This window comes from Oncorhynchus tshawytscha, linkage group LG19, assembly GCF_018296145.1.
Source record: "Oncorhynchus tshawytscha isolate Ot180627B linkage group LG19, Otsh_v2.0, whole genome shotgun sequence".
NCBI lineage: Eukaryota > Metazoa > Chordata > Actinopteri > Salmoniformes > Salmonidae > Oncorhynchus > Oncorhynchus tshawytscha.
This window is the reverse complement of record NC_056447.1, coordinates 36,686,480-36,709,496: the sequence shown is the minus strand read 5'-3', so window position 1 is coordinate 36,709,496 and position 23,017 is coordinate 36,686,480. Positions and strand designations below refer to the sequence as shown.

Here is a 23,017-nt window from a genome sequence, read left to right as displayed (position 1 = left end):
GTTCGCTTTAGTCCAGACAGGGAGCTCTATGCCAGCGGATCAGAGGATTGAACACTCAGTCTGTGGCAGACAGCAGTGGGTAAAACCTACAGCCTGTGGATATGCATGCTGCCAGGTGAGGGGTCAGACAATCTGACCCTGTGGTCCATTTCAATTGGATGTCATTCCAGAAATATGAAGTAGCTAGCATTTAAACTAAGTAAATTTCTTTGTCGGTTCAGAGGAGCTGATCTCAGACAACTGATGTCTCCTACCCGGCTACACCTGAAATAAAGGCCTGAGGTCCAGGACCCACCAGGTCTACGCACAACTTCTGGCAGGGTCCTTATCCACTATCCCTAAATTAGACTTATGTGGGGAAGAGACACTTGGGAGTCCTAACACACACGCTAGGTCTGTCAGTGGTCATCCTATTGCAGATTTTTCTATTTTGATGTGACCATGAAGTGTTTGCCAAGCATCAGATGTTAGTTTTTATCAATATATAGGACAGATGTTTACATCGTAGTACTTTGTCTCTGAATTCCTATTTTGCCATTGTTGCAGCTGTATTTCATTGTTAAATTAAATAATTTTAACATGCTGTCTCTATAGAACCATCCATGGTGCAAACTGAACAGTCACCTTGAAACTAGAATGAATTACATTAACAAAATTGTACACATCTACTATTTATATTCCTCTTCACAAAACAACAATAACAAAAGAAACAAATAACTGATGGGCAAACTTGGCAGCGCAAGCACACTTCAGAGGGAGCTTGGCACCACTTTGCTTACTATTAGAAATTGATGACCAATATGGTATTTTCTTGCCTAGTCCAAAGACAGTATCATGATTGGTCAAAGGCATGCCCTCATTCTGTTTCAGTGTGCCAGTAAAAGCCAAAGATACTATCAACTTCAACCATACTATGCTGAAGAGATGTACACAAAACACTAAGAACATCCCTCCATGACAGACTGACCAAGTGAAAGCTGTGATTCCTTACTGATGTGACTTGTTAAATATTGCAACTCAATATTAGGAAGCTGTTCCTAACGTTTGGTATACTCTGTATTTAAGCAATGCATCTTCCTGTCCTTGTTGACCTCTCTTTATGCGAGGGGAGAGAACAGTTTGGAATTGGGCTAAAATTGTCCAGCACTGATAACCATGGTCACAGATGATTTATGTGACTGATAGCACACTTTGCATAGAACATACTGGTCAACCCTTTAACTACCAGTAAGGCACTGACGAGTAAATTCATTCCAAGATGGAAGGGGGTTAAACCAGGACACAAAAAAAAGTCATTGTCCCACAGAGACCCAATGCGTTGTGGAATACATTCTGTCTGAGTTGAAGGGACAACTGTTTCTAGGGGTGATGAGGTGGTAAGTCCAAGTCAACCTCTCAGTAATTGGCTCGGAGTCGTTTGTTCTCCTCCCTCAGCTTCTCGATCTCCTCCACCAGCGTGTCGTTGACCGAGTACTTCTCGATCAGACCATGGATCTCGTTCTGAAACGCAGCAAGGAACCAAGAGGTAGGTTAGGGAAATGGAACCACAATGTAGACTGGTTTAGCTAATGCTTTGTCAAGGGACTCTAAATAGTGTGTAGTGGCACGTGTGTCAGTGGAGTAGGACCAGAGGGACATGTCACTTACCAGCTGAATGTAGAACTGTTTGACCATCTCCACCTGGAGGTTCACTATGTCTCGGTGGCAGGCGTCCCTGTTGAAGAAATGGAGTTAGCCAAAAATCTACAGAACTATCGACCAGAGATGCGCAAGACGGTTCAACAACTGAGGGTGATCTGCTGTGAGAAAGTGCAACCACCTGAAGTCTTCCAGGGTCTCGTGGATCATGTTGCGGATGAACTGAATCTGCAGTGATGTGAGGGGAGCGCCTCCACCCTCTGCTCCAACAGCCTCCACTATTCTCTCTGATACAGAGGATGCTACCACTGAAGAAACTGCAGGGCCTGCTGACAAAGGGTATTTTTCATTGATTTCATCAATGTACTACCACACACTTAATGTACTGTTGTGCTTAGATAATCTCTCATATGCTCTCTAGCATACAAATACACAGTAGCCATACACAATTTAAACAGTCATGCTATTATACATCATAATGTCATCAATTAATATTTTTATCTGCAGCTGTTACCCACACAGAAAAAACAACCACAAACTCACCTGGTGCAGTAGTGGGCGGACCACCATTGAGGGGTTTGTTGTAGCGCAGTTGGGCCTGCATGTCATTGGCCCTCAGGCTGGGTTCAGGGGTGAAGAACAGCTGTGCTGGTCGGCTGTGTGGGGTGGGGCCTTCACCCTCCAGACTGGAACCACCACCCTTCTCATACTGTCAATCGAACAGACAACAGGTGAAGAGCAGCTTGAACATTTAGACAGGAAAAACAGACTAAATAAGGGGTCTAATTTCAGGTTCTGGGGCCTCCCTACCCATCTTTGATCCAGCCCAACACTATCACACTTGATTCAAGTAATGAAAGTCCTTGAATATTTTTTATCAGGTCTGACTGTTTAGGTGTGGGAAGACCAGAATGTAACACTCTTGGTTAAAATGGTCTGTCAGCATTCCAAATTGTACAACAGCTGATTGAATAAAGTAAACTGACCCTTTTCAAGTCCCGTGTGTCTGTCTGCGCTGGAGGCTCGGCCTCCTCCTCTTTGATTGGTTGAGGGGTCTGGAAGACAGACAGGGGGCTGTAACAGCGCCCTCCTCCAGGTGTGCCCAGTGGAGTCTTACGGTGTGGGGGTCCACCAGAGTAGGAAGGGAGGAAGTCCAGATTGTTTCCTTTCTTCCCACTTGTTACATCTGCAGTCATTCCATGGGATTTGTAATCTGGAAAGAATGAGTGAATCAATGGTCAGCTTGTACATTACAGTTAATGAGTTTGAAAAAGTTTGCAGGTTTGTGAAGCTGTGCAGACCAATGTCAACATTGAATGTCATGGGACACAAATGGAATCTCACCCTCTCTGACTGGAGAGAAAATGTCCAGACTGTTGCGTCCCACTTTGCTGAACTTCTCCGTGCTGTTTTGCCCTTCTCCTTCTCTGGAGAACATATCCAAACTGGTCCCTATGGTACATACAACAAGCCACAAATGTGGTCTCAATCATGTACACCAGTATAGATGATCTCCAGGGGACAGTGAACGTTATTGAATGTTTACAGCAGTGTTTCTCAATCCATTCCTGGGTGAACCCGTGGTGCACATTTTTGTTCTATCCCAGCATTAACACACCATCTTTAACTACTCACTAAGCCCTTGATTAGTTGCATCAGGTATATAACAGAGGGTTAATTAAAGAAGCACATATTTTACTCATGGTTAGCTGTGCAGGATCCTCATGAACTTTCAATGAGAACTTGAACTGTAAAAGAGGACATGCATGGCACTTTCCACATACCATTCCCTTTGATTCCACCAGGAGCATCACCACCCATCCCATGGGCTTTGTAATCTAAAGACAAAAGAACAACAAGCTGTCAGTTTGAAAAGAAAAAATGAGAGAGGGTGATGACCAAATCCAAACTTAATACCAGTGAGTTGAAACTAAGTCAAAGACGAGTGGGGAGCTCACCGTCTCTTACGGGGGAGAAGATGTCCAGGCTGTTTCTACCCACGCTACTGAACTTGTCCAGACTGGGCAGGCGGTCAGCACCCGGCTGGCCCTCTGCCTCTCTGGAGACAACTTCCACACTGGAGCCTACACACACACACACACACACACACAATGACAACCAGCTCTCTGGACCTCCAGGCTCAGGGTACCCCTGGCCTAGACAATGAATTGGAAATGGGGTGATGTTTCAGGTCAGGATGTTGGCCAGAAGTATATTTGAGGTACTAGAGCAAGTCTGACCTGTGCCCTGTGCCTGTCCATCCCCTCCATCTACCGTGTGGGGTGCAAGCAGGCTAGAGGGGGGTGTAGAGGTGGAGCTGTGGGTGGCTGCTGGTAAGTAGGTATTACCCAGCCTGGCTGAGATCCTCTTGCTTGTGTGAGCGCTGGAAGACTTGCTGGATGCCATTTTACTGGACTAATGGGGGAAAAATGGGAGATGGTTAGCTTGAAAAGGATAGGTTTAATTGATCTCAGGTTACACATTCCAGGTAAATACCTACGAGCTTCAATACGGTCCCTATTGAGCACATGATTTAAGGTTTTAGATGCATCTTTATTAGTCAGGAGCCCAGCCCATAGCCACACAATACAGAGCTTACAGCACATGCTGTCAAGATATACACACTGAACTGGCAAAGTGCATCACTCTGGGAAAATTATTACTGTAATGACGAAAGGTGACAACATTTCCCATCAAGCGAAGTAGAACACTGTCAACTCATTTACATGAATTAAGGTAAAAATAGTTGATTCCGTACAATATGCACAACAGACCAAAGAAAACCCACATGGCCTTGGCGCGCCTCCTTGTGCAGACAATTAGCATCCCAAAATCATTGTCTCTGTCACAGTACACCAGTGGTCCTGAACTAAAATTTCCTCTGAACTCAGCTCAAGAAAATTCAATTTGCGGGATTGAAAAGTAACATTTAAAAATGGTCAAATCTTGAATAGAACTTTTAATTCCCTGACTGGATTGAAAAGGCGCTGTGTGGGGAGCCTACCTTGAGGTGTCTGCTCTGGGAGCTCTGGAAGCGCAGGCTGGTAATGGAGGTCTTGTGTGCGGTGGCTGTCTTGGTGGGAGCGCTGAGGTTGCGCAGGTCGTACAGGTACAGTCTGCCCTGGGTGGAGCCCACCACCAGGCCTGCCCCGTCTGGAGTGAAGTCAATGGCGGTCAATGGGGACTCCACACGCATGCTGCGGAGAACACTGCGAGAGAGCACACAAAATGTCAAGACTACATTAAAGCAAAAGACCCAGCTCTGAAGTCCCTTTGCGCTGTTGAAGAACTAATTACTAGTAAAGGACCGCATCATTGAAAAAAAATACAAGGCCATTTCAAATGTGAATGTGTTTGACCCCCAAAACATTGCAACAAAAGCAGCTTGCACAAAAACACCAAGGTAACAGGCTCTCTCTCAGTCATACAGCATGTCTCTATACTTGTGAGGTCAATACTAAATCCCATTTTCTTACATCTTGCTGGAGGTGTCGTAGCAGATGATCTTCTTGTCCAGGCCCACGGTGACAAAGAGCAGGTCATTGGCTGGGGAGAAGGCCAGGCCCGAGGCGGGGGCCTTGTGGGCTCCATCAAATACGTGCAGCTCTTTCTGAGTGTTGGCGTCCCACAGGACTACAGAGCCACTATCTGACACACTGCCCAGCAGGGAGCGCTTCACCACAGAGTACTTCAGGTCGTGGATGGGCTGAGGTGGGAGGAACAGTGTTATTTTAGACCTATGAGTTGGGCTCTAAAGTGTGACCATTTCAGTCATATATGCTCTTAAATATTTTGCTGTGTAACCTGACATTTTACCTTGGGAGCACCGTGAGCTTAAAAAAATAAATCACACAGATAATTGTTGTAATGATTAGGCTTCACTTTAGCACTTTAAGTGCCCTAGAGTTAAAAGATATGACCCACATTACAGGCACAATGTTTTTTTTTTCTATTGTGAATTGGCTATACATTCATTTACCATTTCGCAGGCTTTTCCAAAACCACTCGTGGGCATTTGTTTACACCTTATTCAGTCATCTAACCTCATTAGCTAGTTAACGACCTGGGTCCGACTTACCAATAGAACTTAGGCTTGCAAGTGTTTTAACAATACATCTTTCCTACAACGGCCAAAGATGTAACATGTTTCCCAAAACACCACGCAGTTCGCTCAGTTGACTGGGTCAGCTCTAGCAGGGCAGACATTTGACAAACTGACTTGTTGGAAAGGTGGCATCCTATGACGGTATCACATTGAAAGTCACTGAGCTCTTCAGTAAGGCCATTCTACTGCCAATGTTTGTCTATGGAGATTGCATGGCTGTGTTCAATTGTCAGCAACAGGTGTGGCCGAAATAGCCGAATCCACTAATTTCAAGGGGTGTCCACATACTGTAATTACAAAAGTAAGTGAAAATTGCATGTTAATGTTTTGTAGTAAAAAAGATGAAGATAAGTGTTTGCAATGACAACCAATTAGTAGGCTAAATCAGAATGCACACCAATGATATCATTGGAAACTTCTTACTATAAAACATAGAAATGCACAATATTCACATATGTTGATGTTGGGGTGGTGCTGATGAATATGACGTTGAAACATTTCCCTTTAACATAATTATTCCACAATACTGATGATGGATGATGGCTCCTATTGAGATATCGCCCATGGCAGCAAATAAGAGGCGGCTTATTCTTGAAATGTTTTCTCTATCAAAAAATAAATAAATACAACACACACATGTTCTAACCCCTTATCTCTCCGTACTCAAATTGCACCATTTTGTTCTTCTCCCACACCCACTCTCTTTCAATATTTAGATAATGAAGCATATGATTTTTCCATTGTCTTAACGATTGAGGATTGGTTGATTTCCAGTATATACCCCATCGGGTATCTCACTGCACTCTCATGACATGTCTTGACATATGCAGACAGACAGATTAAAAGTATACTCAATACAGTAGTTTATATTGGTTTAAGCATACATTGTTGTTCCAACATCCCCTTCATAGAATATCAGTTATTTTTAAGTCTTGTACCAATAGCTAATATTTTTTGCTAAGTGGGTGTCAGTTAGGCTCTCTGCAAGGTTTTGTATATCTTACCCACCATCATATGAATATCCTTTTCTGACTCACATAGGATTCTCCCAAGATTTGATATTGAAACTTGTTTATAAGTTTCATGTATTTGAAAATATCTACATTGGTCAGTGCAAAATTTATTTTTAATCCTATCAAGGAAATGTATTTATTTCCTATTACCAAGTCATTCACGGTTTCTAGTGTATTGGTGCATTCTGAAAAAGGTATCCAAGGATTGTTCAATAGGGTTTTTTGGAAGCAATATTGGTTCATATAGAATCAGTTTAAATTCCTCCCATATTTTTAAAATGTATATCTTCAAGATGTACCCATTGTTCCTCTTTAGTGCATTTAACAGTAGGTCTCAAGTAAAAGCCTTGGGTGGCAAGTTGATACAATTCCAAGTCTGGAAGGTTAAAACCACCCTTATGGAGATGTCCCTGTTCATTATATGAGTTGTGTTTGTCCATAAAGTCTTATGGATGAGTATACCTTTTTAAAGGCCTGTCTTCGGTTGGGTAGTTGGTATTACTGAGAATAAATTTAAAACTTTGGGAGCCTACCATTCTGAAGAGGTTTATTCTACCTGTAAGATTTATGGAAAGATTCATGACAAATGGAACACTCCTGTGAGGACCCGAAGGATCAGGTTACTCTCTCTACCGCAGAGGGGGAGAAGGATGAAGTTGGCCTGGTTTTATGATTTAACAACCAGATCAAAAAAATACCTTTCAAACTCTGCCTTTGGGCTCTGCAGCATTGAACATTTAATTTGAGTGTTAGAGACACTTGGCCAAAACCATAACATCAAAAGGTTGGACATTGAAACAATATTTCTAATGTAAATAATGTGGGAAATGGTTAGTGGGGCTCTAAACAATAATCATGTCAAATTATGTGTTGTTTTGTGATATTAAGGACTGTATAACTAAATAACGATAACTCTACAAATGTATATGTCCCAGTTATCAGATTTAGATCTAAATGTTGTGGAACTTATGATTAAATTCTTATTTGTGAGAAGATGAAATGTTATTTCAACCTTCAACATGAGAATTATCTTTCATGTAAAGGTTTACCCAGTCAGTAACCACGCCCACGTGAGCACAGACATTATGCCAAAAGGATGTAACGCCCCTTTTGCCAGAGTGCTTATAAAAGGACTACTAAAAATTGTACATACAGTGAGGGGAAAAAGTATTTGATCCACTGATGATTTTGTACGTTTGGCCACTGACAAAGAAATGATTAGTCTATCATTTTAATGGAAGGTTTATTTGAACAGTGAGAGACAGAATAACAGCAAAATACAGAAAAAAACACGTCAAAAATGTTAGAAATTGATTTGCATTTTAAATGGCGGGAAATAAGTATTTGACCCCTCTCAATCAGAAAGATTTCTGGCTCCCAGGTGTCTTTTATACAGGTAACGAGCTGAGATTAGGAGCACTCTTAACTTCTTTGGGATAAGGGGCAGCATTTTCACTTTTGGATGAATAGCATGCCCAGAGTGAACTGCCTCCTACTCTGTCCCAGATGCTAATACAGTGGGGCAAAAAAGTATTTAGTCAGCCACCAATTGTGCAAGTTCTCCCACTTAAAAAGATGAGGCCTGTAATTTATCATAGGTACACTTCAACTATGACAGACAAAATGAGGGAAAAAAAAGAAAATCCAGAAAATCACATTGTAGGATTTTTAATGAATTTATTTGCAAATTATGGTGGAAAATAAGTACTGCAGCGCCAGCTGTGCCACCAGAGACTCTGGGTTCGCGCCCAGGCTCTGTCGTAACCGGGAGGTCCGTGGGGCGACGCACAATTGGCATAGCGTCGTCCGGGTTAGGGAGAGCTTGGCCGGTAGGGATATCCTTGTCTCATCGCGCACTCATACTTGTCTCATTTACTCCTGTGGCGGGCTGGGCACAGTGCACGCTAACCAAGGTTGCCAGGTACATGGTGTTTCCTACGTCACATTGGTGCGGCTGGCTTCCGGGTTGGATGCGCGCTGTGTTAAGAAGCAGTGCGGCTTGGTTGGGTTGTGTATCAGAGGACGCATGACTTTCAACCTTCGTCTCTCCCGAGCCCGTATGGGAGTTGAAGCAATGAGACAAGATAGTAGCTACTAACAATTGGATACCACGGGAAAAAATAAAAAAAAGAGATTCTGATACGAGTTAACTCCTTGTTATGATTAATTTAATTGCGTAATAATTGAATGTGGTATTATTAGATGAATAGCCATCGTCACATTAATGGTAGTCACAACACTTGGATCGGCTTTCATATTGTTGAGTAATGGGATAAAGTTCAGTATACAAAATATTAAGAACACCGTCATAATATTGAGTTGCATCCCCCCTTTTGCCCTCAGAAAAGCCTCAATTCGTTGGGGCATTGACTCCACAAGGTGTCGAAAGCGTTCCATAGGGACGCTGGCTCATGTTGACTCCAATGCTTGTCAAGACGTCCTTTGGGTGATGGATCATTCTTGATACACACGGGAAACTGTTGAGCGTGAAAAACCCAGCAGCGTTGCAGTTCTTGACACAAACCGGTGTGACTAGCACCTACCATACCCAGTTGAAAAGGCACTTAAATCTTCATTAACCCTCAATGGCACAAATACACAATCTCATGTCTCAAGACTTAAAAATCTCCCCACCTTCATTTTCACTGATCGAAGTGGATTTAACAAGTGACTGACCTGGATTCACCTGGTCAGTCAAAGTCATGGATAGAGCAGGTGTCCTTAATGTTTTGTACACATTGTATGTTTGCCGTTTGTTGCCACTTATCAAGCATCCTAACTCTTTGATAGTGTTGTGGTCTACTTAAACAATTGCTGTAGATAGAATTATTATTTTTCCTATTGCCATTATTTATCCACCCCCCCCACATTCATTCTACATCCTTAGATACGAGTATTCTTAAATATTTTTTGTTTAGATGGCCAATGAGCTGAGCTTTACGGGAGTATCCGGAAACAATGTATATGTCATGTAATATAGCATCAAATGTTGAACTTATAATATGGCTACTAATACTTGGAAAGCTAAATCAAAGTCCAAGTATACAGATTTGACAATGTTCTTGCAGAAAAATGGAATATGAACACGAATGTCTCCTTCACGATTTGCCCAAATGTACCTGCTTTTGAGCCTGTGGATTACTGAAGAAAACACGAACAAAAACGAGGTTTTTGGATATAAAAAGACTATCGAACAAAAGGAACATTTGAGTAAATTAATGTTTTCTGTGTGCAACCATATGAAGATCAAAGGTAAGGGATTCATTTTCTCTCTATTTCTGACTTGTGTAACTCTTCTGCTTGGCTGGTTACCTTTTGTAATGATTTGTCTGCTGGGCTATGTTCTCAAATAATCGTACGGTATGCTTTCGCCGTAAAGCATTTTTAAAAATCTGACACAGTGGTTGGATTCACAAGAAGTTAATCTTTAAACCTATGTAAAATAGGTTTTGTTTTCTGAATTTTTATAATGAGTATTTCTGTATTTGAATTTAGAGCTCTGCAATCTCACTGGATGTTGGCCAGGTGGGACGCGTCCCACATACCCTAGAGGTTAATGCGTACATACATTTTTTTAACGTAGTTATTACACATTGATTACACTACCCCTCGTATTTCATGTCACAACAATTCATCGATATGTATGCTACAATGCTGGTAAAGTTGTCTCGCGCACCTACAGTGCTAGTCATTAAAAAAAAAAGCTAGCTAGCTCATGGATGCAAACAATGTTCTTCCCCAAAAACATGGAAAAACAACATCTGTTTCAGTAGCTATAGTTAGCTAGGTGTCATCTAAAATAACCCTAATTTTTAAGACAATTCTTATTTGATTAATGGTGTTCGGACCCATCTATGTGAAGCTAGCCACAATAAGGATTAACCACAATAGTGGACTTTGTGGTTAACCTTCAATATAATAGTATGGCATATTTCTATTCATTTGCATCACTGTCAATGACACTTATTTAAAAGGCAAACTGCAAATTCCACTACTGTGCCTAATCCTTATTATGGCTAGCTTCACAACACAACCTCATTAGCTAGATGAAGCTAGCTGGCTGCTTATAACGTTAGCTTTGGGCAACAGGGTTAAGTAGCTGGCTAGCTATTTATTTTCATTAACTGAAGTTCAATAGGCAAACAACAATACTTACAAGGATTCCTAAATCATTGCTAAGAATAATGAAAATGACTGCAGTTTCTACTGGTCATTGTTTTCAGGCTGGTTGTATTGGTGCTAGCTAGGTACCAAGCTAAAGCTAGCTACCCCACAAATTACGCTTTATTACCAACGCGGTATTGTAAACTCATTGTTTGCAGACATTTGTATAGTTGAAAGGGCTACTGTATCTTTTTTTTGACACAAAGACCCAAACAGCGTTCCATAGTGTGTATGTCGTGAAGCTAATAGCAGTGACGCTATCAATGTATATCTCTGGTAGGACAACATCTGAAAAAAAAGAGCACTTGGTAGTGTGCACCAGTGCTCGACCAGTCGGCAAAAACCAACATCACCCACGACAGAATGGTTGATTTGAATCTCTTTTAGTCCCCATTTGGACTAATCTTCCAAGAGTCCTTAAACATTAAAATACAATTTATAATACGAACACATTTCCACATATAACACACTATTACAAACATACATAATGACCCAATAAATAAATGGTTGATTGTCAAGGGCAATGAATCCATTACCTTGGCTTTAAATGGGCTTTGCCTTAGTTGTCTCGTTGAAATTCTTACTCTTTCAAATGACTGTTCGACCAACACAACAGACATTTTGGGCTAGGTTAGGAATGCTGTGTAGCGCAAATCTTTTTTTTTTTAACGTGGCGTCATATAGGTATGCAAGTCAGCTTTGACATCGGTTTTGCACATCTGCGTTAAACTAGACATATGATATGTTCACCAATATATCGTGCATCCCTATTTGCCAATACCTGTTATGTTTGGTTTGTGTTTAATACTTTCTGCAAGCGGTTCAATTGCCAGTGCGAACAGGAGGGGAGATTAGACATCCCTGTCTTTTGCCCCTCTAATTCTATTAGATAGTGTATTGTTATATTTTTGCTTTAGGATATTTATATTCAAATGTATTATTTCAGCTGGTAAGTTCAAAACTTTGGAAGCTTTCAATAGGAAAGGCAATTCAAGATGGTCAAGCTTTTTCAGCAATCAGCCATTATTGATAAATCTACACTGATTTAAAAAAAAAAAATGTATACACAACATGTAAAGTGTTGTTCCCATGTTTCACCAGCTAAAATACACGTAACAATTTTTTTCACGGAAAACGCAACAATTTCAAAGATTTGATTGATTTACAGTTCATATAAGGAAATCAGACAATTGAAATAAATTCAATATGCCCTAATCTATGGATTTCATATGACTGGGAATACAGAGATGCATCTGTTGGTCACAGACACCTTTAAAAACATTTTTTTTTAGAAAAGGTAGGGGCTTGGATTTGAAAACCAGTCAGTATCTGGTGTGACCACCTTTTGCACCTCATGCAGCATAACATCTCTTTCGTATAGAGTTGATTGTGGCCTGTGCAATGTTGTCCCACTTCTCTTCAATGGCTGTGCGAAGTTGCTGCATATTGTCGGGAACTGGAACACAGTCATAGACGTGAATTATCATGCTGAAACATAAGGTGATGGCATGGATGAACGGTACGACAATGGGCCTCGGGATCTCTTCACGGAATCTCTTCATTCAAATTGCCATCGATTGTGTTAGTTTTCCATAGCTTATGCCTGCCCATACCATAACCCCACTGCCACCATGGGGCACCCAGTTCAGCAAATCGCTCGCCCACACGACGCTATACACGCTATGCTGTCTGCCATCTGCCAGGTACAGTTGAAACCAGGATTCATCCGTGAACTGCACACTTCTCCAGTGTGCCAGTGGCCATTGAAGGAAAGCATTTTCCCCCTGAAGTCGATGACAAGCATGCAGATGAGCTTCCCTGAGACAGTTCGTGCAGCAACTCTTCAGTTGTGAAAACCCACAATTTCATCAACTGTCCAGGTGGCTGCTCAGACAATTCTGCAGGTAAAGAAGCTGGATGTGGAGATCCTGGGCTGGCGTGGTTGCACATGGTCTGCGGTTGTAAGGCCAATTGGACGCATGCCAAATTCACTAAAACAATGTTAGAGGCTGCTTATGGTAGAGAAATGAACATTAAATTCTCAGGCAACAGCTCTGGAGGACATTCCTGCAGTCAGCATGCCAATTGCATGCTCCCTCAAAACTTGAGACATCTGTAGCATTGTGTTGTGACAAAACTGTACATTTTAGAATCGCCTTTTGTCCCCAGCACAAGGTACACCTGTGTAATGATCATGCTGTTTAATCAGCTTCTTGATATGCCACACACGTCAGGTCAATGGATTAGCTTGACAAAGGAGAAATGCCCACTAACAGGGATGTAAACAAATTTCTATACAACATTTGAGAGGAAAACACGTGTGTGTATAGCCAATTTATGGGATCTTCAATTTCAGCTCATGAAATATGGGACCAACACTTTACATGTCATTTATATTTTTGTTCAGTATACATTGAGACCTGCCTATAATGCATCTTAATTGTCACCCAAAATTGTTTGTCTTTAATCCTTCAGCCACATATTTGATGACCAGTAACAAACCCTGGTCCCTACCACCTAGAGACTGTGTGAGAATTGAGTAAGTATAGGGTAAATCCATTTGAATTAATTCACTTTGACAACACAGCTTCTGATGATTTTAATGAAACCTTCCATTCATATTTGCCCCTTGTAGAAGCACTCAGAAAGTGACTTTTTCGAGCTGAATGACAAAACATTCAAGAGACAAAAGGTGCTCAACGTTAAACCATTTTGCATACCCCACCATACCATGAGACCCGGTCTTCAAGAACATGTCTCAACCGATGGCGGGCACAACACAAAAAACTGAGATGTGTAATAGGGCTTAAGCTACAACATATGCAAATTAATACATTTCAAAAAAGTACATTTAAAAACAAAAATGTTTAATTTCATTTTTTTTTCAAGAAATAAAATAGTTTGACAACACTAAGCTTTTAAAAGATAAATGGTTAAGTTGATCTTTTCCAGCGATGAAGACATGGTATGCAAAATAGGTAAACTTTTGAGCATGTTTATCTCCTGAATGTTTAGGCAAAAGGTTACTTACCCTCTTGAAGCTAAGGGGCACTATTTTTATGTTTGGAAAAATAACGTTCCCAAAGTAAACGGCCTATTTCTCATGACCAGATGCTAGAATATGCATATAATTGACAGATTAGGATAGAAAACACTCTAAAGTTTCCAAAACTTTAAAAATATTGTCTGTGGGTATAACAGAACTGATATCGCAGGCGAAAGCCTGAGGATAATCCAACCAGGAAGAGCCTCTTATTTTGAAATGTCTGTGTTCCTATGCGTGCCTGTCCTCCATTTAAAGGGATATCAACCAGATTCCTTTTTCTGTGGCTTCCCTAATGTGTCAACAGTCTTTAGACATAGTTTCAGGCTTTTATTTTTAAAAATCAGTGTGAAGGATCACATTGCGTAAGTGGAGAGGTGGGGGCTCTCAGAGTGAGTTGGTGCCCAATTGAGTAAACCGGCCATTGTTCCTCCCGCTGTTTGGGAAAAAGCTACACACTCGGTTGATATATTATCGAATATATATTTTAAAAACTACCTGAGGAATGATTATAAAAAAGTTTGACATGTTTGTGGACATTATGAAGACTATTTGGAATTTCCGTCTGCATTGTCGTGACCAAGCTTCCTGATGCTAAGTGTACATAATGCTATGCTAGGCTATCGATAAACTTACAAACGCTTGGATTGCTTTCGCTGTAAAGCATCATTTCAAAATCTGAGACGACAGGGTAACAAAAGGCTTACCTGTGGCTAAACTGTGTTTCAAAATATTGCACTTGTGATTTCATGAATATTTTCTAGTAATATTATTTGACTGTGCTATGCTATTCAGCGGTTGCAGACGGAAATTATCCCGCTACAGGGATTGGTAGCGTCAAAAAGTTAATGACAATTTTTTTTCCATGGGCAAAACATTTATGGAAAGTTATTTTTTTTTTAAATTTAACTAGGCAAGTCTGTTAAGAACAAATTCTTATTTACAATGACGGCCTACCCCAGCCAAACCCTAACCCGAGCGATACTGGGCCAATTGTGCACCGCCCTATGGGACTCCCAATCACAGCCAGTTGTGATACAGCCTGGAATCGAACCAGGGTCTGTAGTGACTCCTCTAGCCTCAGACCACTGCATCACTCTGGAGCCAAAGGGATGCTGTCAAAGAGTGATTGAATTCAAATGGACTTAACTTATAAGCAAAAGGGCCATGCATGGTTAGTGTTAACTATGTCCGGGGCGAACAGAACACTCACCTGGTTGGTGCCGTGTCCAAAGGCCTTACTAGACAGGTTGGTGGTGATGCTGTGCAGGATGATGTCACCACTGGTGGAGCCTGATGCGATGTAGCTGTCACTGCCATTAAAGGACACACACGTCACCTCTTCATTGTGGTCCTGGTGAGAGAGCAGAGAGACAAGTGAGGAGGTAGTAAAGGTAACTCCAAAATGTCTTGATATCTTCACTGAAAGCTTTGCCCAAGATCAAGTGCAATGTCACATAGCACTAGGTTTTCAGGTGAGATTCGTTCAAAAGATAAGTGCTAGGACATACAGCTGAAGTCGGAAGTTTACATACACCTTAGCCAAATACATTTAAATGCAGTTTCACAATTCCATACATTTAATCCTAGTAAAAATTCCCTGTCTTAGGTCAGTTAGGATCACCACTTTATTTTAAGAATGTGAAATGTCAGAATAATAGTAGAGTGATTTATTTCAGCTTTCATTTCTTTCATCACATTCCCAGTGGGTCAGAAGTTCACATACACTCAATGAGTATTCGGTAGCATTGCCTTTAAATTGTTTAATTTGGGTCAAACGTTTAGGGTAGCCTTCCACAAGCTTCCCACAATAAGTTGGGTGAATTTTGGCCCATTCCTCCTGACAGAGCTGGTGTAACGGAGTCAGGTTTGTAGGCCTCCTTGCTCGCACATGCTTTTTCAGTTCTGCCCACATATTTTCTATAGGGTTGAGGTCAGGGCTTTGTGATGGCCCCTTCGATACCTTGACTTTGTTGTCCTTAAGCCATTTGGTCACAACTTTGGAAGTATGCTTGGGGTCATTGTCCATTTGGAAGACCCATTTGCGACCAAGCTTTAACTTGCTGACTGATGTCTTGAGATGTTGCTTCAATATAATCCACACAATTGTCCCTCATGATGCCATCTATTTTGTGAAGTTCAGCAATCCCTCCTGCAGAAAAGCACCCCCAAAACATGATGCTGCCGCCCCGTGCTTCACGGTTGGGATGGTGTTCTTCGGCTTGCAAGCGTCCCCCTTTTTCCTCCAAACATAACGATGGTCATTATGGCCAAACAGTTCTATTTTTGTTTCCTCAGACCAGAGGACATTTCTCCAAAAAGTATGATCTTTGTCCCCATGTGCAGTTGCAAACCGTAGTCAGGCTTTTTTAATGGCGGTTTTGGAGCAGTGGCTTCTTCCTTGCTGAGCGGCCTTTCAGGTTATGTCGATATAGGACTCGTTTTACTGTGGATAAATATACTTTTGTACCTGTTTCCTCCAGCCTCTTCACAAGGTCCTTTGCTGTTGTTCTGGGATTGACTGCACTTTTCACACCAAAGTACGTTCATCTCTAGGAGACAGAACGCGTCTCCTTCCTGAGCGGTATGACGGCTGCGTGGTCCCATGGTCTCAATTCAACGGCTCAGACACAAGAGGTATGTGGCAGGGTCTACAATCAATCACGGACTACAGGAAGAAACCCAGCCCAGTCACGGACCAGGATGTCTTGCTCCCAGGCAGACTAAATAACTTTTTTGCCCGCTTTGAGGACAATACAGTGCCACTGACACGGCCTGCAACGGAATCATGCGGTCTCTCCTTCACTGCAGCCGAAGTGAGTAAGACATTTAAACGTGTTAACCCTCGCAAGGCTGCAGGCCCAGACGGCATCCCCAGCCGCGCCCTCAGAGCATGCGCAGACCAGCTGGCCGGTGTGTTTACGGACATATTCAACCAATCCCTATACCAGTCTGCTGTTCCCACATGCTTCAAGAGGGCCACCATTGTTCCTGTTCCCAAGAAAGCTAAGGTAACTGAGCTAAACGACTTAGCACTCACATCCGTCATCATGAAGTGCTTTGAGAGACTAGTCAAGGACCATATCACCTCCACCCTACCTGACACCCTTGACCCACTCCAATTTGCTTACCGCCCAAATAGGTCCACAGACGATGCAATCTCAACCACACTGACACTGCCCTAACCCATCTGGACAAGAGGAATACCTATGTGAGAATGCTGTTCATCGACTACAGCTCGGCATTCAACACCATAGTACCCTCCAAGCTCGTCATCAAGCTCGAGACCCTGGGTCTCGACCCCGCCCTGTGCAACTGGGTACTGGACTTCCTGACGGGCCGCCCCCAGGTGGTGAGGGTAGGCAACAACATCTCCTCCCCGCTGATCCTCAACACTGGGGCCCCACAAGGGTGCGTTCTGAGCCCCCTCCTGTACTCCCTGTTCACCCACGACTGCGTGGCCATGCACGCCTCCAACTCAATCATCAAGTTTGCGGACGACACAACAGTGGTAGGCTTGATTACCAACAACGACGAGACGGCCTACAGGGAGGAGGTGAGGGCCCTCGGAGTGTGGTGTCAGGAAAATAACCTCACACTCAACGTCAACAAAACTAAGGAGATGATTGTGGACTTCAGGAAACAGCAGAGGGAACACCCCCATCCACATCGATGGAACAGTAGTGGAGAGGGTAGCAAGTTTTAAGTTCCTCGGCATACACATCACAGACAAACTGAATTGGTCCACTCACACAGACAGCATCGTGAGGAAGGCGCAGCAGCGCCTCTTCAACCTCAGGAGGCTGAAGAAATTCGGCTTGTCACCAAAAGCACTCACAAACTTCTACAGATGCACAATCGAGAGCATCCTGGCGGGCTGTATCACCGCCTGGTATGGCAACTGCACCGCCCTCAACCGTAAGGCTCTCCAGAGGGTAGTGAGGTCTGCACAACGCATCACCGGGGGCAAACTACCTGCCCTCCAGGACACCTACACCACCCGATGCTACAGGAAGGCCATAAAGATCATCAAGGACATCAACCACCCGAGCCACTGCCTGTTCACCCCGCTGTCATCCAGAAGGCGAGGTCAGTACAGGTGCATCAAAGCTGGGACCGAGAGACTGAAAAACAGCTTCTATCTCAAGGCCATCAGACTGTTAAACAGCCACCACTAACATTGTGTGGCTACTGCCAACACACTGTCAATGACACTGACTCTACTCCAGCCACTTTAATAATGGGAATTGATGGGAAATGATGTAAATATATCACTAGCCACTTTAAACAATGCTACCTTATATAATGTTACTTACCCTACATTATTCATCTCATATGCATACGTAGATACTGTACTCTATATCATCGACTGCATCCTTATGTAACACATGTATCACTAGCCACTTTAACTATGCCACTTGGTTTACATACTCATCTCATATGTATATACTGTACTCGATATCATCTACTGTATCTTGCCTATGCTGCTCTGTACCATCACTCATTCATATATCCTTATGTACATATTCCTTATCCCCTTACACTGTGTATAAGACAGTAGTTTTTTTGGAATTGTTAGTTAGATTACTTGTTCGTTATTACTGCATTGTCGGAACTAGAAGCACAAGCATTTCGCTACACTCGCATTAACATCTGCTAACCATGTGTATGTGACAAATAAAATTTGATTTGATTTGATGGTGTTTATATTTGCATACTATTGTTTGTACAGGTGAACGTGGTACCTTCAGGCATTTGGAAATTGCTCCCAAGGATGAACCAGACTTGTGGAGGTCTACAATCTTTTTCTGAGGTCTTGGCTGATTTATTTTGATTTTCCCATGATGTCAAGCAAAGAGCCACTGAGTTTGAAGGTAGGCCTTGAAATACATCCACAGGTACACCTCCTATTGACTAAAATGATGTCAATTGGCCTATCAGAAGCTTCTAAAGCCATGACAAAATTTTCTGGAATATTCCAGGCTGTTTAAAGGCACAGTCAACTTAGTGTATGTAAACTTCTGACCCACTGGAATTGTGGTACAGTGAAATGACCTGTCTGTAAACAATTGTTGGAAAATTACTTGTGTCATGCACAAAGTAGATGTCCTAACAAACTATAGTTTTGGCAAGTCGGTTAACAAGAAATTTGTGGAGTGGAAGAATAACAAGTTTTAATGACTCCAACCTAAGTGTATGTAAACTTCTGACTTCAACTGTAGTTATTATGGGTAGGGTCACAGGTGCTGATAAGACTTAGGGTACCTTGAGGGTACGATGAAGCCTCTTGGCCTTCAGATCCCAGATGTTGACGGAGTTATCAAGGCCCCCGCTCACTAAGTACTGGGACGTCGAGTTCAGACTCACGCGGGTCTGCATTTTCTGTGGACAAACATTATAGTAACATGACACACGTTCACAACATGTGAGGGTAATGAATTAGCACAGAACTGAAATGGTGTCTTTATTACTGGCAATTGCTGTCAGGCCTTGTACACTCACCCCCTCTGCAAGTTCCACCACTGGGATAGGAGAGGACTTGAGACTGGATACCACCAGCTTGTCTCCTATACTGCTGGCGCTTACAAGATACTGATCTGAGGAATCAACTCAAGGTAACCAACTACATATAGTAATTTATGGCACAGAACAACCATAATTATTTAATCAATAAGTAGTTTACATGAAGGTGTGGAAGACTGCTCACCACTCCGGTTCAACTAGAATATGACCAAGAGCAAAAGGAAAACAAAAAGTTAGCCATTATACATACAGGGACATGCCCAGAGGGTTAGTAAGAAGGATACTGTTGCTGCTCCAGCACACTTGGGCCACAGGGTGTGTAGCGCTGTGTGGGTTGAACTGTTCCAACACTGTCATGGAGGCTGAGTCCCAGATCTTCACACAGTCGCCTGAGGATACCAGGCGCGTCACCTCCTCCATGGTAACGGCTGCAGAGACAAGTACAGCGGTCAGTGCTGGCACTCAACACACACACACAAACCACACGCCAAAGAAGTCGAGGTTGCAGTGGGTGTCTTTTCTCTGATATGACAAAGAACCCGAGTGTACTCAACGAGCAAGAACAGCCTCCATCTAGAGAAAGTCCATGTTAAGTCAAGATAATTATTTCAAACTGCTACCCCCAGAAACTATAACGACCTAGCTAACTAACGTTATAGCAGTCGACAAAATAATGTTCAAATAACGTTTCAGTAGTTAGGTAATATACTGTAGCTGGCTGGCTATTTAGGTTATTGACCAACATTAAACTAGACCAAATGGCCATACGCTGAGAAAGTACTAGCTAAGCATTTATCAGCTAGTTACAGTACTATGTAACGTTACACTTTATGTTAGTCAATAAGAGCATTAGAAAAATAGTAGCTAAATAGCCAACAAAGCTATAAGGTAACGTTAAACAGGTAACGTTAGTTTGCCTGAGTTAGCAAGCGAGTTGGTGGTTGACTATTCAAAAGTATCAAAATGTGCAACAAAGTTGCTACAAATAACTAGTTACATACCAGGTAACAGTTAGCTAGCTAGTTGAGACGACTTTTGTGAGGAAAGAGTAGCATGCAAAACTAACGTTAGCTAGCGGCCAAGTTTGGTCAAGTAACGTTAGCTAGCTAGCTAAATACTGTTTAAAGGCTTTGGTTATACTATCAAGCTAATGTCATTAGACGATGCAAGCTAGCCAATTCATGACAATCATGCCAGGATGATATGTTTACTTACTTGTAACTGATGTCCTTGTGAAATTGTCCTAAAATGTTCAACAAAAAAAACTTCCACAAGAGTTTGAGCGCCCTTAACTACGGCATATCATAAGGTACAAAAAGGAATAGGCAAATGAGTCGGCGATCTGACGTTGGACTAATGATACTTGTTTGTAAAACCATGAATATGTACATTTGTATGAAATCAATAAAGTAAAATCGCATATCCAGACCAGTGCGCAAGGCACTTATCCATAGCCCATGAACTGCTCCTGGAGCGCCACATGATCATCTTCTTCCGTGGAGTTTGACAGCCGTTGGCATCCTATATGTATTTTTTTTATTTTTTTTTATTTTAACCTTTATTTAGCATTACCACCCCCAACTAAACTATAGTATACATCCATTACACTTTGTGGTACAAAATGGGAAAGGCAAAACAGGAACAATAAAAATATATTTTTAATTACCCTACCAACTAACCTAATACACTCCTTAAAAACCCACTACCCCATTCAGCTACTTTGACCCCATCTGCTCCTGCACCATACCAACACCTGGGAGGACAGGACACCACCACTCAACACACCCTGTAACTCTTCTGAAGTAAAATGTTGTATATCCAAATACTTTTCTGCAGCTGCCATCACATTTATTTTCTGTGATTTACGTTCCATTTCTGCGATACAGTTGGTAACCATTGCTATGAACGCCAAGAAGCCAGCCTTACTGAAGCATATAGTGCATTCGAAAAGTATTCAGACCCATTGACTTTTTCCACATTTTGTTGTTACAGCCTTATTCTAAAATTGATTAAATAAATAAAAATCCTCAGCAATCTGCACACCATACTCCTTAATGACAAAGCAAAAATAGATTTGTATTTTTTTTGGCAAATGTATTCAAAATAATAATAACACATACCTTATTTACATAAGTATTCAAACCCTTTTCCATGCGACTCGAAATTGAGCTGTTTCCTGTTTCCATTGATCATCCTTGAGATGCTTCTACGACTTGGAGTCCACCTGTGGTCAACTGAATTGATTGGACATGAGTTGGAAAGGTCCACACATGTCTATATAAGGCCCACAGTTGACAGTGCAATTCAGAGCAAAAACCAAGCCATGAGGTTGAAGGAATTGTCCGTAGAGCTCCAAGATAGGATTGTGTTGAGGCACAGATCTTGGGAAGGGTACCAAAAAATGTCTGCAGCATTGAAGGTCCCCAAGAACTCGGTGGCCCCAATCATTCTTAAATGGGAGCAGTTTGGAACCACCAAGACTCCAGAGTTCCTCTGAGGAGATGTGAAAACCTTCCAGAAGGACAAACAACTCTGCAGCACTCCACCAATCAGGCCTTTATTTTAGTGGCCAGACAGAAGCCACTCCTCAGTAAAAGTCAAGACAGGTCGCTTGGAGTTTGCCAAAAGGCACCTAAAGGACTCTGACCATGAGAAACAAGATTCTCTAGTCTGATGAAACCAAGATTGAACGATTTAGCCTGAATGCCGAGCGTCACGTCTGGAGGAAACCTGGCATCATCCCTACAGTGAAGCATGTTGGGGGGATGTTTTTGAGTGGCAGGGAATGTGAGACTAGTCAGGATCGAGGGAAAGATTAACAGAGCAAAGTACAGAGATACTTGATGAAAACCTGCTCAGGACCTCAGACTGGGGCAAAGGAGGCTTTGGGACAAGTCTCTGAATGGCACATCCAGAGCCCGGACGTGAACCTTATCGAACATCTTTGGAGAGACCTGAAAATAGTTGTGCAGCAACATCCAACCTTACAGAGCTTGAGAGGGTCTGCAGAGATGGGGAGAAACTCTCCAAATACATGTGTGCCAACCTTGTAGTGTCATACTCAAGACACGGTTGTAAATCCCTGCCAAAGGTGCTTCAACAAAGTACTGAGTAAAGGGTCTCAATACTTATGTAAATATATTTCCATTTTATTTGTAATAAATTAGCAGTGTCTACACCTGTTTTGCTTTCATTATGGTTGTGTGTAGATTGAGGGACATTTAAAAAATATATTGTTCAGAGTAAGGCTGTAACCTAACAATGTGGGAAAAGTGAAATACAGTGCCTCTCTCTCTGTGCTGGCAGAGCTACTACTCCTCTCTGGGTCCCTCACCCTTGACACATCCCCTAATTTCTTCACTGCCTCGGCATAGGACAACATCTGCACTACTGACTCTAGCCATCTCAACCTGCCTCTCTCCCACCGGACACTTCCAATACCCAGCAACATGGTCACCCCCACAACTTTATCCACTGAAATTACACACTTCCCACATCTTAATCTCCCTCCTACAAACTGCTGTGACATGA

General features: G+C 42.2%; 1 protein-coding gene across 3 annotated transcripts; it reads right to left on the bottom strand.

The window, feature by feature from the left end:
* Nucleotides 1-658: 658 nt before the first annotated feature.
* Nucleotides 659-20,979, bottom strand: LOC112218698 (NEDD1 gamma-tubulin ring complex targeting factor). Of its 3 annotated transcripts, none has more exons than XM_024379735.2 (16): nt 20,702-20,979; nt 19,771-19,914; nt 19,466-19,560; nt 19,229-19,345; nt 15,177-15,317; nt 5,115-5,344; nt 4,643-4,847; nt 3,879-4,053; nt 3,597-3,722; nt 3,423-3,476; nt 2,983-3,090; nt 2,625-2,851; nt 2,182-2,347; nt 1,820-1,967; nt 1,648-1,714; nt 659-1,500 (listed from the first exon to the last, which is right to left on the bottom strand). In XM_024379735.2, the coding sequence occupies exons 2-16, from the start codon at nt 19,904-19,906 to the stop codon at nt 1,396-1,398; spliced, it is 2,100 nt and encodes a 699-aa protein (XP_024235503.1). In that variant the 5' UTR covers nt 19,907-19,914; nt 20,702-20,979; the 3' UTR covers nt 659-1,395. The 3 variants fall into 3 exon arrangements, with proteins under 3 accessions (XP_024235503.1, XP_024235506.1, XP_024235504.1); XM_024379738.2 differs by having other exon boundaries at nt 1,820-1,964; nt 20,702-20,978; XM_024379736.2 differs by lacking the exon at nt 20,702-20,979 and adding an exon at nt 20,488-20,647.
* Nucleotides 20,980-23,017: the final 2,038 nt, after the last annotated feature.